The sequence below is a fragment of the Silene latifolia genome, chromosome 11 (assembly GCF_048544455.1).
Source record: "Silene latifolia isolate original U9 population chromosome 11, ASM4854445v1, whole genome shotgun sequence".
NCBI lineage: Eukaryota > Viridiplantae > Streptophyta > Magnoliopsida > Caryophyllales > Caryophyllaceae > Silene > Silene latifolia.
The window spans coordinates 205,877,030-205,891,097 of NC_133536.1; the positions used below are offsets into that span (position 1 = coordinate 205,877,030).

The 14,068-nt window shown below is 34.9% G+C and overlaps 2 protein-coding genes across 4 annotated transcripts; one reads left to right on the forward strand and one right to left on the reverse strand.

Annotated features, from left to right (window-relative positions):
- Window positions 1-1,505: 1,505 nt before the first annotated feature.
- On the reverse strand, window positions 1,506-7,233 carry LOC141612441 (triosephosphate isomerase, cytosolic). Its single transcript, XM_074431218.1, has 9 exons — window positions 7,029-7,233; window positions 6,372-6,447; window positions 6,152-6,275; window positions 5,204-5,288; window positions 4,946-5,078; window positions 4,362-4,456; window positions 3,795-3,873; window positions 1,920-2,002; window positions 1,506-1,831 (listed from the first exon to the last, which is right to left on the reverse strand). The coding sequence occupies exons 1-9, from the start codon at window positions 7,065-7,067 to the stop codon at window positions 1,784-1,786; spliced, it is 762 nt and encodes a 253-aa protein (XP_074287319.1). The 5' UTR covers window positions 7,068-7,233; the 3' UTR covers window positions 1,506-1,783.
- Window positions 7,234-10,657: 3,424 nt separating this feature from the next.
- LOC141612438 (DNA replication complex GINS protein PSF2) lies at window positions 10,658-13,932 on the forward strand. Of its 3 annotated transcripts, none has more exons than XM_074431213.1 (10): window positions 10,658-10,882; window positions 11,026-11,075; window positions 11,170-11,244; window positions 11,361-11,475; window positions 12,238-12,337; window positions 12,432-12,462; window positions 12,546-12,638; window positions 12,774-12,926; window positions 13,484-13,532; window positions 13,773-13,932. In XM_074431213.1, the coding sequence occupies exons 2-9, from the start codon at window positions 11,028-11,030 to the stop codon at window positions 13,502-13,504; spliced, it is 636 nt and encodes a 211-aa protein (XP_074287314.1). In that variant the 5' UTR covers window positions 10,658-10,882; window positions 11,026-11,027; the 3' UTR covers window positions 13,505-13,532; window positions 13,773-13,932. The 3 variants fall into 3 exon arrangements, with proteins under 3 accessions (XP_074287314.1, XP_074287313.1, XP_074287315.1); XM_074431214.1 differs by having other exon boundaries at window positions 10,779-10,879; window positions 11,024-11,075; XM_074431212.1 differs by having other exon boundaries at window positions 10,729-11,075.
- The last annotated feature ends 136 nt before the right edge of the window (window positions 13,933-14,068 follow it).

The window sequence follows — 14,068 nt, forward strand, 5'->3', positions numbered from 1 at the left end:
TTTCCATTTTAATAGGGAGAAATGGAGAATTACTCCTAGTTGTTGTTTGACTTCAATATAGAGTAATACTACTCCCTGCATACCACACCAATGGTAACATTGACTTTTTCACACTTGTCGAGACATTTTTTGCAACGTGAATATCTTTAGTTTTACAATATTAAAAATTATAAAAAATTGATATTCTTATAGCATTCATGACGATAAATCAAACAAAATCTCACATGACTATATTTTATTTTATAGATTAAGAATAATATCAAAGATTCTCTACGTTTATGAATAGTGCCAATATTCTCAATGTTATCATTGGTGTGGTATGGAGGGAGTAAATTAAGATGATTAACTATAATATACTCCCATAAAATCATTGAATAGGTTTCGATAATTAACTGACATTTTGGCGAAAATGATTTCCTCACGCGGTATTAGAATTCAGTGACAACACTTGGATCCCTCGTGGGCGAGGGGAATTTGAGTCATGGAGAGTGAATATTTATGTTTGGATGGTGGCGGAGGGGTTGTGAGTGAGGATTTCGAAGGGTGGGGGAAAGAGGTTGACGAAGGTAGTGTGGAGTCGCCAATAGAAAGCTGGAGTGAGAGGGTGATGTATATGGGTAGGGCAAAGTCGCCGGGGTAGAAAGGTTTTGATCATTGTTATCGGAATCCCGATTCGATACTACGATTTTACGATCTAAAAATACTTGACCGATTCTAGATCTTATAATTCGATCATGGTTGTAAAATCTTACGATTCTATTCATTTGAAAATTTCTAGAGAAAGAATCATAATACGATATTACGATCCGATTTCATAGTAAGAAGAACTAATATATACTCCCTCCAAGTTCCTTTTATCTTCCCTTTTCTTTTGGGCACAAAAAATAAGAAATGGGAAGAAAGAATGGAAAGAATGAATAAAATAGGTTTAAGTTGTGAAGTTTATAAGAGAGAAAAAAATAATAAATTGAAAATAATAAAGAATGAATAAAACTTGCCAAAAAAGGAAAGAGAGAAGCTGATCAAACTAGTGTGAAAAAGAAAAAAGGGAAGATAATAGGAAATTAGAGGGAGTATATTCGAGGACAATTACAAAATGTGAACTTGAACTTGTATCCATAAAAAACAAACCTACTAATTAGTCATTGTACTCATTGAACCAAGTAAGCGACTTATGTTTCCATTGGTATGTTCAACACGAAATTACCACTACGCTGCCAGGGCACCAACCACACTGCCATGGTCCGACCACAGAGACAATTCATCACTGATTCCCAACACAGTTTATCTGTCTAATGACTATCTCCAACAGTGGACCATGAAAGTAATGGCTAAAGCTCATAAAAATAATTCCAGTGTTCTGAAAACATAAGCAAGCAAGGCATCTGTCATTTTTTAGAGACCGTTTCAGTTAACCCAGTTATTGTCAGACGAGGGAAGAAGTAAAACCCAAAGTAGCATCAAACCTTTATAAGGATATAGGATTACTCTATAAGGACTGCAAATGCAATCAAGCCTTCGGGAAGACTTGTAAATACTCTTTTTTTTTTTCGTTCTGGAAAAAAAAAAATGTTTTTCAAAGATTTAACAAGACTGAATATGATGTACTTCAGGTAAAACAATCCTGTCAAAAATGTCAGGTTATTTAGCTACACAATAGCCAAAAAAGCATGACTGTGTCCAAGTACAGAGAGGTTATTCTGTCAAAAACCAGGTTCAGCGAAATAGTATCTCGTCCATACTAAAGCTCGGAAACTCCAAAATTCACATACCCGTCGCAGATTTAGGAACTCTTTACAGTTGCGGAGTTGATTATGTCAATGAACTCGGGCTGTATGAAAAGGAGAGAAGATAAGAGGACTAGAGTCAAACAGGAAAGATTTTGACGAGAAAGTACAATTTATAGAAGATATATCTACCTTCAAAGAGGCGCCGCCAACCAAAAACCCATCCACATCCGGCTTAGCAGCTAGCTCCTTGCAATTTGCACCACTCACTGAACCTGCAATCACAACAATATTGCAGATAAATAAAAAGATGCAGATAAATAAAAAGAACTGAAATTTCCACAAGAGTATGAACTGTTCCACAATTTTCATTTGCTATAAGACAAAGATTTTCTGTTTATATGGCGCGCTAAATTGGAGCTGTCCTTTATTATTGTGAATTAGAACCCGTTCTATGCAATTAACAACAGAATTTTCATCATGAGTCATCCTGAAACATCTCACTGTTGTTAACACAGATAAGGTTGCGCACATTTTGACGCTCTCAAGTCTTGACGTGCCTTAGTCAAGAGACTTTGAAGCATTGAGGTAATGTTGTAGTATGAACTGTAAGATAAATGAATAAATGTCCCAAATTAGCTTATGATAGATTGGATGTCATTATATGTCATGTGGAAATATGGCCAACCTAAGCCTAAAGAAAGAGGGTTCAGGAATTCAAAGACAGTTCTTTAATAGATCTATGCTTTGAGTTTTTAGCTTACACAGAAAGGAGTGCACATTGCTTATTATATGTATGGAACCAACCACAGCTGAAGATTTTCAACAATTCAAGAACACACCACTGAGGAGCCCTATTGGTCATTACACAGTGGTCAGAGTATACGGGGAAATTAAATGGGAAACCATGCGTCAACAATCTTAATAATACCTCTATCCCATTCTCATTGGCTTCATCCGACTTCAGTGTCCACCCGATGTCAACTTTGATAACTAATTTCTCCAAATATATGAAAAGATACCATTATATTTAATGCAAGCCTAATGCCACGGTAATTTTCACTTTTTTCCACTGCGTTTCCACTGTAAATAGTGAGCCCATATGATATTTTATGCATTTGTTTGTATAATTTCCCGTGGACGGAGTCACGTAGCCATAATACCAGTGGCATTATGCCTCCACTATAGTTATCAAGTTCTTTTTCCAAATATATTTTCATGTCACTATTTTGAAGAAAAAAAATAGTATTATGAGAAAATATTTATCAAAGTTGATATGGTTTGACCACCATTTTAAAATGGAAAGCATATAGGTCAAAGTTGACAGTTTTAACACCATATTAAATGACTAGAGTAGCTGATAATCTGAGATAGTGAGGTGAGAACCTAAATTAATGAAACAAAACAATAGTGTCTCATTTCTCAAGACCAACCATAGAGGGATTCTTGGTTATCAAAAGAGGGATCACGGAAATGGTAGCATAGTGCAATGTAAGGAAACAGTGGAGACAGAAGCACAAACCCATGATTCAGACAGGCTAATTTAATACATGGGAGAAAGTAAGAGCTGCAACAGAGATCTTTTTATTTTTTATGGCTTACAATAGACGAGATAATCTATCATTATCAGACGGGGGAGAAGTAGGCTGGGAGTCCAGGATCATACTACAAATATGCAATCTGGACAGCAGGGGGTGAGGAATGAATTGCTCCAGGCGTTTCTTGAAAAATCATGACACGGGAATGGGTCAACCCCAAAGAGGATAAATTGTCCACCTCAGAAGTCCTAAAACGGTTCCAACTTTCAACCCAAAACCAATTGATCATGGGCAGAACAACTCATTCGTTTATAATGTGTTTTGACATTCTTCTCTTTATTAATGTGGCACATGCACATGTGACATTTGTATAGCGCAAACGATTTCTGTCACGTATCTTTATTGGAAAAGATATTTAAAATAACGAGTAGAAGTTGTCAAACATTCATAGGTAAACAAGTTAACTCGCATCGACAAAATGTCAAAATCAGCAAGCAAATGGACAGGACTGAATGGGGCGAACAAATACCTCCATAGATAATTCTTGTGGTGGCAGCAACTTCAGCACTGATGTTAGACTCGAGCCATTTCCTGAGTTCTGCGTGAACCTATTAAGAAAAAGATAAGATCGAGCTGGTAACTACACGATAAAAATCTTGACAAACAAAGAAAGTGAAGACTTTAAGAATCAGAAACATGTAAAACAAAGATGGCATGAATTAAGAGTTAGACATGAAGATGGTATAATCAAATCGCAACAGATTTAGCAAGTTCATGCAGAAGATGCAACATTAGCAAGTACTCCCTCAGTCCCTCCGTCCCGGTCATTTGTTGTCCTATTCTATTTTTGGGTGTCTCGGTCAATTGTTGTCCTTTCTATTTTAGGAATGCATTTGATGAGTAATTTGATCTTACACACTTAATTTGGTCCACTTGTCATTTAATAATTGGTCCCTTACTCTTTCCTTGGTCTTTGTGCCAAAACCAAAGGACAACAATTGACCGGGACGGAGGGAGTACTAACTATTAGAAGTATATAAACAGCAGCAGGAAAGATATTTGAAGTGTTCAAAAGAATTCAAACAAGAAAATGCACCTCTTGAGCCTGCTCTGGAGATGCAACTTTTCCTGTTCCGATAGCCCAGACAGGCTCATAAGCAATAACCACATTTGTCCAGTCAGTTACTCTATCTGTGGAAGAAAGACAATTGGCATTAGTTAAGAATTTTCAAATAATACAAGATTACAAGCATTATAAAAGGCAAAATATTATGAACATACATATCTTACAAAATTGAATCATGCATTCAGATAAAGACGAACTCTACAGAGTCTGACGTAACTATACTTTTTTTTATACTTATGCCTTAAAAATTGAAACTAAATGAAAGTTTCCAAATAAGATACTCCGTTTAAGGAACCAATCCTTTAATCCTAAAAAATGACATAAGACATATATACTTCACTCTGGGAAGAGGTGAGCACAATATCCTCCCAGGTAAAGTTGAGGCGGATACAGGGTGAGTCAGATGCGGACATCAAACAAGCGCATGTCACTCGTCAGTTGTCAAGGATTCAAAAGATGGGGATTAGACATTGTCACATATTCACATGGATAGTGAAGCTCACTGCAACTTAGTTATAATGTTAACTGATGTAACTGATACTAGAGATGCCTACCAGCAATAGCTTTGGTTTGTGCAGCAACAACATCCATGGTTGTGCCGGCTTCCCGTTGTTCAAGGGTCTCTCCCACACAAGCTATGACCTTCAAACCTTTTGAGAGAGCATAAGCAACCTTGTCTCCAACAAACTTCAGAAAAAACAGAATATATGATTAAGTTGTTAGACCACACACAAAATGGGGTAATAATCTGAATTCCAAAAAAAACAATAATATTATTGAAGCACATTCAAGTATTCAACACAAAAATCTACCTCATTAGACTCGTTCAACAAAGCCCTTCTTTCCGAATGACCTAGGATGACCCATGGAATGCTCAAGTCAGATAGCATCTCCGCACTACATTTATACAATGTCAATTAGAGATGCAGACAATAATGTGAATCAAGCAACCCCAACAACGTACACATATATCAAAGTAATCATATCGATAGAGGTATTTATTAGCATAACAGATACAGCATTCTCCCTAAGTATCAAAGATTTCCTCCTGTCGTGGTTCACAAGGTATAAGAGGATAGCAACGAGATATAAACCATCTCAACAACAGCAGCACATGAAGAGAAGTGGATATCAACTTGTTTTGATGAAGGGAAACATTGGGCAGGAATCAGGATACAGCAGGGAGCGAGAGGAACCAACACCCTTTATTTGGTTACAGTTGGTGGGGTGGAAAAGGGAAAGGGACAAAGTTGTGGGAATGTGGGTTTACCGTTTACATGCTGGATTACGGAATTGGCAAAGAACACCATTCAAGAATTAAAGATCGTGTGTTTAGACATTGGGAATGTTAGATTATGCGACTGAGGCATGTCTACTTCTACCATTTTTAATGTTTCTATATGTTTAGCTATCCACAGTAATGAGGTTGAGCACATCAGGAAGAACTAATGATAGTGTTAGTATGCCTTATCGTTAGTGTCTCAGTTCAACAACAATCTGGTAATCGAGTAAGTATTGCCGTTGGTTGTTGAATACCAATGTAAGTACGAGCGTTAGTTTGTTATAATTTGGATGCAGCCTCTTATTTACGATTTAGTTATTAGTACTCAGCCTTAATTTACTGAGACAGGCTCCTCCTGAGTGCTCAGCTGATACCCCAGGCTTGTTAATTTATAACGTAGCAAATTGACGTCCTCAAAACACACAAAACCCTCTAGCTAGTAGTGGTAAAAATATGTAAACAATGAGTCTGAATATACCTGACTTCACCGGTGAAAGCACCACCTTTCTTAACCCAACAATTCTGAGCAGCAACATGAAAATCAGGCTTCAACTCACTTTTCACCAAAGGAAGATACACATATGGCGGGCTAACCACGACCTCTGAAGTCCAAAATAAACAATACAAAACAAATTAACATATTTATAAACAAAGTCTCGAAATAGAACAAATCCACAATCAGATGCGTATTTCCGTACCAACAACATCGTTTGATGGAACCTTCCCTGCATTGAGAGTCTCAATGATCTTCTTCAGCTCACCGGTAGTTCCATTCTACATAACAATTCGTTCAAACATATAACCAAATCGAAAACAATACAACAACGTTCGCAAATGTAATCGCGACATAAATCTAAACTTCTAGCTCGAATTAATCCTTGAATCATGATGATTTAATCATACTTAAGCAATCAATGCTGTTAATTTTAACTAGCATGCTAATTAAACTCAATTAAGATTGAATAAGATCACATCATATGAATATATTAATCATCTACGTTTAATCAATAATTTCACTAAACAAGATCATATAAATCACACTCCGTCTCAATTATTTGTTTACCTTTGATTAAAATACACATTGCAGCGAATACAAAACGTAAGCAAATGAACGCGACCGGGGGAGTACTACGTACTTTTATGTTTTCACAATGAAACAAAATCTAGATCACATACAATTTTAAATCAACAAAACTTCGCTCGAAACGTAAAAACGTCTTAAATTTACGACTGTTTTAAGCTTAAGACGGTGTCAAATAAGAATTCGCGGTAAATAACATATTATCAGAAAACATCTAAATCCGAAAAAAATACTACTAAAGCAATCAAAAAGAAATTAAGGATTTAAAACTTACGCATTTCCAGTTACCGCCGACGAAGAATTTACGGGCCATGATTAAGAGGAAGATGATCAAGGATTGGAGAATGAGATTTGATGATTTTTAAGTGGTTAGGTTTTGTGTTGTGTGATCGAAAATAAATCTGTGAGTGGGTTATATTTTTACTCTGTTGTTTATTGGTGGCTTTCAACGGACTGTCGTTTCGGATATCTCGTGGGCTATTTTGACTTTACAAAATTGGTCGGTTCGATTTTTAGATTTCTCGAAAAGCTTTACAATCAAGTTACTCGTGACGGATACGTGGTAAAATTGATCCGGTTTGGATGATCTAATCCGTATCTGATCCGATATTTGAACTCAAGAATCAAGTTAATTCGGACGGGAATTAATTCAATCCTAATGTTTATTGTTCCATACTAAAATTATCCGCAAAAAAACTCTATAATAGCTGAGCCGAAAACGCCTGATCCCGTAATGATCTGACTAAATCCGAACTAACCTGACCTTGACCGACCCTTTTTAAACATTATTTAATTCAATTATTAGGCTATGTTCTTTATAACATCATTTCAGTTCAATTGAACTCTATTCAAAAAAACTTTTACCTGCTAGTTTAGCTTCATACAACTCGGTCAGACTCGGCTCTTTTCGGCCGAAAAGGAAATGGACTAGTGTTACAAGTTTGTGACAGTACAAGTAGGAATTTGTGAAACTTTACACGGGCTAGATTTAAATTGTATAGTTGTATCTCGTTTATTTACACTTAGGCCTTGTTTGGTTCATGAGGGAATAAAATTCATGTAGTAGTTTGAAATTCACTGAATCCAACTCCTACATCCAATTACCATGAAATGATAAAAATATGTTTAGTTGCCTTGGGGGAGTTTGTTTTTTCCCAAGAATTAAACTCTCATGCAATGTTTGGTTGAACTGTGTCAATTTTCATGATTTTAGTTTCTAATCACCAATATACCCTTCCGTAATATTACTGACAACTAATTTATACAAATGGGCAAATGGGTAATTTTAATGAAATAGGATGGGGAGTTCCCAATTACCTAGGCAGAAGTTGAAAACTACCTTGAAATTGTAAACTCCCCCATTTTGTAATATGGGGGGTAACCAAACATGTTATCAAAAACTCAATTCTTGGGAGTTTAGAATTCCCATGAATTGAGGGTGTGACAAAACGAGACCTTATTTTTCTAAATTGAATCTATATGCATAATTGATAAATTTATATGATCTAAAACAATAAACAAAAATAAATTAAGAAAATTGAAACAAAACTGAAATTATATTTTTATATCCTCTACAAATAACTGAATTTAATAAAATGAACATAATTTATAGCCTGAAATTAAATTAACTCCAAATTAACAACTTCAAATTTTCAAGATAAGTTTAGATAACTTAAGATTATTTTAAATTTATGTAAATACAGTTTAGTTTAATTAAATTGGATAAAATTCAACATGATTAATTTTAAGTCAAGTTAAGTGTTAATTTAAGTCAAGTCAAACTTAAGTTTAATAAAACTTAATTAAATGAAACTTATTTAAGCTTAAATTAAATTAAGATTAGTTAGATAAAATAAGTTTAATTGATTTATGTCCAGTTTAGTTAAGTTCATCATATGTTTGTTTACTTTAGTTCATCTCTGTTTTAATTCAAAATAATTTTTATTATTGTGTTAAACTTGCAAGTTAGTAATTTTTAGATGGCATCAAATAAACCACATAGCATATATAATAAGAAGACAGCATGTTAAGCTTAAAATTGTGTTTCGTGTATGTTAAGAGGTTGAATAAACTAGCATTAATTAGCTATTTTTTTTTTTTCAATTTTCGCTTTCCATTTTACTCGCTAATATAGTTATGTTAATATAACTATATTAGGGTGTGTGTTTGGATAACAGTAAACCGAGGGGAAGGGAGTGAAGGGGGAATCAGGTAAAGGAAGGGGAGGGGAGGGAGAATGGAGAAGGGAATTTTCTCTCCAAATTTTGCCGTTGTTGAAAAGAAAATAATTTGGCTTGGAAGAGGAAAATTGAGGGATCTATTTTCCCTCATATCCAAATCCCTTTATCTTTATTTTTGCTAACCAAGCAATTGATTTCTCATCCCTTCAAATTCCTCCATTTCCCTCCAAATCCTTCAATTCAAACACACACCCTTAGGAAAAAAGGAAGGGGAGGGGATGGAGAATGGAGGAGGTGATTTTCTCTTTAAATTTTGCCTATGTTATGGAGAATAATTTGCCTTGTATGACGGAAATGGAGGGATTCATTTTTCCTCCCCTCCAAATCCTTCTACATTCATTTTACTAACCAAACAATGATTTCTCATCCTTCGAATTCTCTCCCATCTTTTTCCAAACACACTTATTAAAGATCTAACCCCTCCAAAATTTATCATTCACTACAATATAACTTCAGATTTGGTCAAGGTTTATTCGATCAAAGTCTTGAAAATGTGAATTTCACTGAATTTGGAAATTAAATATTCCTCCAAAGTTAAAAATTTTCCTTTGGAAAGCTTGTGTTGATGGTCTCCCAACGAAAGGCAAACTTCTTAAAAGTCATATTAATGTCCTACCTAATTGTGTTTTGTGCAATCATCATATTGAAAACAAAGATTATTTCTTTTACGAATGTCCCTTGATTAGTTTGGTTATCCAAGACATAAATATTATTAGTTTTAACAAATTCTTGTCAAATTATGATAATATTGCAAGTCAAAGTTTTCTTATGAAACTCAATTATCTCAAAGATTTAATTCCAAAAGAGGATTTCATTAAAATTATCTTTATTTGTGGAATGCTTGATTTTATAGAAATGACATTATCTTTAACAATGTTCATTTCAATATCAGCAAAATTATTATTTTTTGTAATAATAGCATTAAGATTTGGAATGAGACTAGAGATAAGGATCTCAACAATCCCGAAAAAGACAAGTCAACTAGAATCAATTCTAGTAGGGAAGAAATATGGTGGGAGAAACCAATAAACGATTTCCTGAAGCTATATTTTGACGGTTCGAGAATAGAATGGAATAAAGCTGCTTTAGGATATTGTATAAGAGATCATAGTGATAGTGGTAAAATCTTTATGTTAGGAGCAAAAAAATGCGGATATAATAATATTCTTGTTGCGGAAGCTCTTGCGTTAAAATAAGGTGTTTTAGCCGCTAAACATTTAGGAATCTCAAATTTAATTGTGGAAGGTGATAATTTATGTGTTATTAACTCACTCCGTAGTATTTGACAAATTTCTTGGGAAATCTCTAGTATTATCAAGGATGTGAAATTAGACCTTCATTTGTTCGATGAAGTGATAATTAAACATTGTTTTCGTGAAACCAACAAGGTTGCTGACTTCATGGCTTCTATTGGACATTTATGTCTAACTCTTTCGAGGTGGTTTGAAAGCCGGTAGTTTCTACTTACCTCACTCATTCGAAAGGATGAAATAGGTTGATCATACCCTGAATCAACCTAGTTTCTTAACTTATCAAAAAAAAAAAATCTTCAGATTTGTTCATTTCTTTGGTCACCACTCACCAACATTTGATTGAAGTTATTATTAATATTTATATCCAAAAAAAGAAAATATATTCATCTCTTTTTTTTTTTTTTTTTTTTGGTGCGAAAGAGGGGCAAAGCCCCAATATATTCATCTCTTGAAAAAAGTTGATTTGTATTTGGGCCAAAACGGACCATTTGCTAATTGCTATTTTGCTCCCTCACATTTCGTTCTTCAGTCATTAACCTATTTCCCGCCAAATTAATTAGGGTTTTACAAATTTGAAGCCAAAAAAATCCCCAAATTATTGCCGATAACTTAATTTAATTTCACTAAAAACAAAGGTATTTCATCATAATTTTAACTTAATTAGACCTCAATGGTGCTTAATTTTGTTTGTTTCATCCCCAATTGATCGATCTACTACAATTGTTACACTCGAATTTGCTGTACTTTTTGATTTTATTGTTTTTGATCATTTTTCCAGTAATGGCTGGTCAATGTGATCCGGAATCTTCAGTATTTTCAGCAGCTGAGGTATTCTTCGAATTCTTTTAGTTCAATTCAGTTCAATTTACTGATTAATTTGATAGTGTAAACCCTAACTTAGTTCAATTTTAATTGGAAGTAGATGGAATTCTTAGCTGAAGATGAAATTATCGAAATCGTGCCGAATATGAGAATGGAGCCACTTAATTTAATTTCGGTAAACTTAGTCTAACGCTCTAATTTATTGTTTTTGTTTATTTATTATCATTTGATTTGAATAGAAAGGTTAGATCTTTGTTGTGTGTTTATTTTGTATGTGTGTATGTTTGTTAGGGTGATTACGGTCCGTTCCGTCCACAAATAGCGACAAAGGTGCCTTTGTGGCTTGCTATGGCACTGAAGAAAAGAGGCAAGTGTACGATTCGACCACCCGAGTGGATGTCGCTTGGTGAGTACTTTCAGTTGGGCTTACTCAAATGTACGAAGTAATATTGTTTTCTTTGCTTCCTTTAGTTGTTCTGTGATCTTAAATGCTGATATATTGGGATGTAGTAGTCAAGCAATGACTGCCTATCTGTGCTCTGAAAAGTTCGTCTTGTTGTCGCTATGTAGGGAGACAACTGTTGCATTCATATGTATTTGAGTTGTTCGTAGTTGCTTCTATATTGCAGTGTGACAATTTTGGGAGCTTATTCTTTGCTGAACTCTTAATTTTGTTATATTTAAATAAATTAGTGTTTTTCATGCTCTTAAAAATAGCCAAAACTAGATTCATAGGTCATAAATGAGCTACTGTATATGCTAGTATAATTATGTCATGAAGCACGTGTTGGGATTTCTTAAGAATAATTCACCATAAGCCTCGAGGTTTCTGTGATACGAATTTTCTAAAGCGATTAATGAAGTTACAACTTCAGGATGAATAGTGTAGTACTAGTTTGTGAAACACCAGCTTCATGACGTGTTACCCTGTAGGGGGAGTACCTTACAGATTTGGTTCTGCTTCATTAACCTGAATGTTATGGCATGTGAATTGTATCATTTATCTAAAGTCTGATGGTAGCAGCGGATATCTATCTGTGTGTCTCATTTGGTTTAACGTGCTCTCTCTTATGAATCTATACTTCTCTAAATCTGTCTGTTTGAATTTGATACCTACTCTATGTAAGACAAAGTTATGACGTTCATCTAATCTTTTTTCCATCATCAGAAAAGCTGACAGAAGTATTAGAAGCTGAACGAGATTCTCCAAAGGAATTTCAGCCACTACCTTTCCATTATGTGGAAATTTCCCGGCTTCTTTTTGACCAGTTAGTGCTTATAAGCTATAATGTCAGTTTCATGAGTTCATTGCATTTTATTGCATGAGTTGAGTCTCATTTTTTGTTTTGTTTTATGCCACAGTGCTAGGGATGACATTCCTGACATATACATGGTCAGTTCAGAATCTCTTGGAAGTTAAAGCGTTAAAATTCTCGTATTTGAACCCTAATAGATTCGTGTATACATAATATGTAGGTGAGATCTTTAATTGAAGACATCAGGGATGTCAGATTCCATAAGGTTGAGTCTGGCCTGGAGACGATATCGTCTAGAACACATGCTGTGAAGGTATTATTTGCTGCTTCAGTCTTAAGTATACCGCTTCTTGTTTTTATCCCCTTATTATCTTTTTTGAAATTTTTTTAGTTCTATGATGTCTGAACCGTAAATAATAATTTCTTGGTGCCATCCTCTGGATACCAGCTTAAAAATCTCTCTGCTATGGAGGTGAATATAGTGCGTCCATTTGTCGTGAGGACGCTGCAGGCATTCTATAAGCATGACAGTCCAGAGATGATTCAGCAACCAGTACAAATGTCCAGTGGAGGACCTCAAGTAGCTGACCGCGGACCAAGGGTAAGTTGTCACGTTTTGCTAGTCTATATGTACAATTTCATACTTCAGGTCGGAAAATAAGTTCATAATAGTGTGTTCACTTCATGTTTCATTCTCTACACTTCATGTTTCATTCTCTACACTTCATATCTTTGACTATACAGCTTGAGCAATATTATATACCACCATTTCTTCAAAACATAAAATATAGAAGCAGCCGATTTAAGATCCGCCACGGCACCAAAGCAACAGACATTTAGAACTTTAAATGGTTCTTAAAGTAGAAATAGTAGGGTTTTTTGAATTTACAGTTACGAAGATGAAAGTATCTAAACTTTTAACTTTTTTTCAATGAGTAACCTCTCAAAATTCACAAGAGAAGAGACATTATCGAGTACATGCTCTCACCTTCTCCGTGAATCTCTCCCTGTCCATGCGAAACTGGAACTGGGTTACTTCTAATGTTCTGTGGTTATCTTGCATTGAAGCAGTTGCTTAGTTGCATACATGTTGCTTATCGATTGATAAAAATGGAATTGGGTTATTTACTGAGCTGATTGGGTTCTCTCCATATACAGAGGGACTTGCGACGTCGCTAGGGAATCAAGCTTCTTGAAGAGCATAGTGGTATCTCTTCCTGATATACATGCTTTTCATTACAGAATATAGAAAGATTTATGTTACAAATTTACGAAATCACCTCATAGTGACAAAAGAAATGATTGACCCACATGAATAGCACAATTTCTCACCTTGGACTTCTGGATTTTTCCAAGTCGTAACTTTGGACGAACTTACTTAAAGCTTTGCCTTCTCCGCATAATCAAAATGAAATGAATTGAAAATTGGGACTTCTGTTTTTTGCAGGTTATTATCCTTCCTTTCCGCGTTTATAGGGCAAGGCTTTCAACATGTAATATTTGTACCCTGCACATACATTATGTAAGTTTATTTGAGATTCCTTTGTAAACATGAACATTTACTGTCAATCATGATGGGCTGTCAAGTCCCGGCTGCCTCACACTGTTATAGCTTCATATTCACCTGCGATATTCTTTCGAGGAAAAATAACTAAATCTATCCCTTGAACTCTTGAAGTAGGATTAATCATTAATCCCTAACATTGGACAATTAAAGAGAGACAACAACAACAACATTACCCC

What these genes read in the sequence shown, in the direction of transcription:
- LOC141612441 (XM_074431218.1), bottom strand. Translation starts at nt 7,067, where the DNA reads ATGGCCCGTAAATTCTTCGTCGGCGGTAACTGGAAATGC. An exon ending in TGTTGAACGAGTCTAATGAG is followed by an intron (nt 5,079 to 5,203) that starts GTAGATTTTTGT and finishes TTTTTTCTGAAG; the next exon opens with TTTGTTGGAGACAAGGTTGC. An exon ending in TTGGCGGCGCCTCTTTGAAG is followed by an intron (nt 1,832 to 1,919) that starts GTAGATATATCT and finishes CTTTTCATACAG; the next exon opens with CCCGAGTTCATTGACATAAT.
- LOC141612438 (XM_074431213.1), top strand. Translation starts at nt 11,028, where the DNA reads ATGGCTGGTCAATGTGATCCGGAATCTTCAGTATTTTCAGCAGCTGAG. An exon ending in AGCCACTTAATTTAATTTCG is followed by an intron (nt 11,245 to 11,360) that starts GTAAACTTAGTC and finishes TATGTTTGTTAG; the next exon opens with GGTGATTACGGTCCGTTCCG. An exon ending in TAGCTGACCGCGGACCAAGG is followed by an intron (nt 12,927 to 13,483) that starts GTAAGTTGTCAC and finishes CTCCATATACAG; the next exon opens with AGGGACTTGCGACGTCGCTA.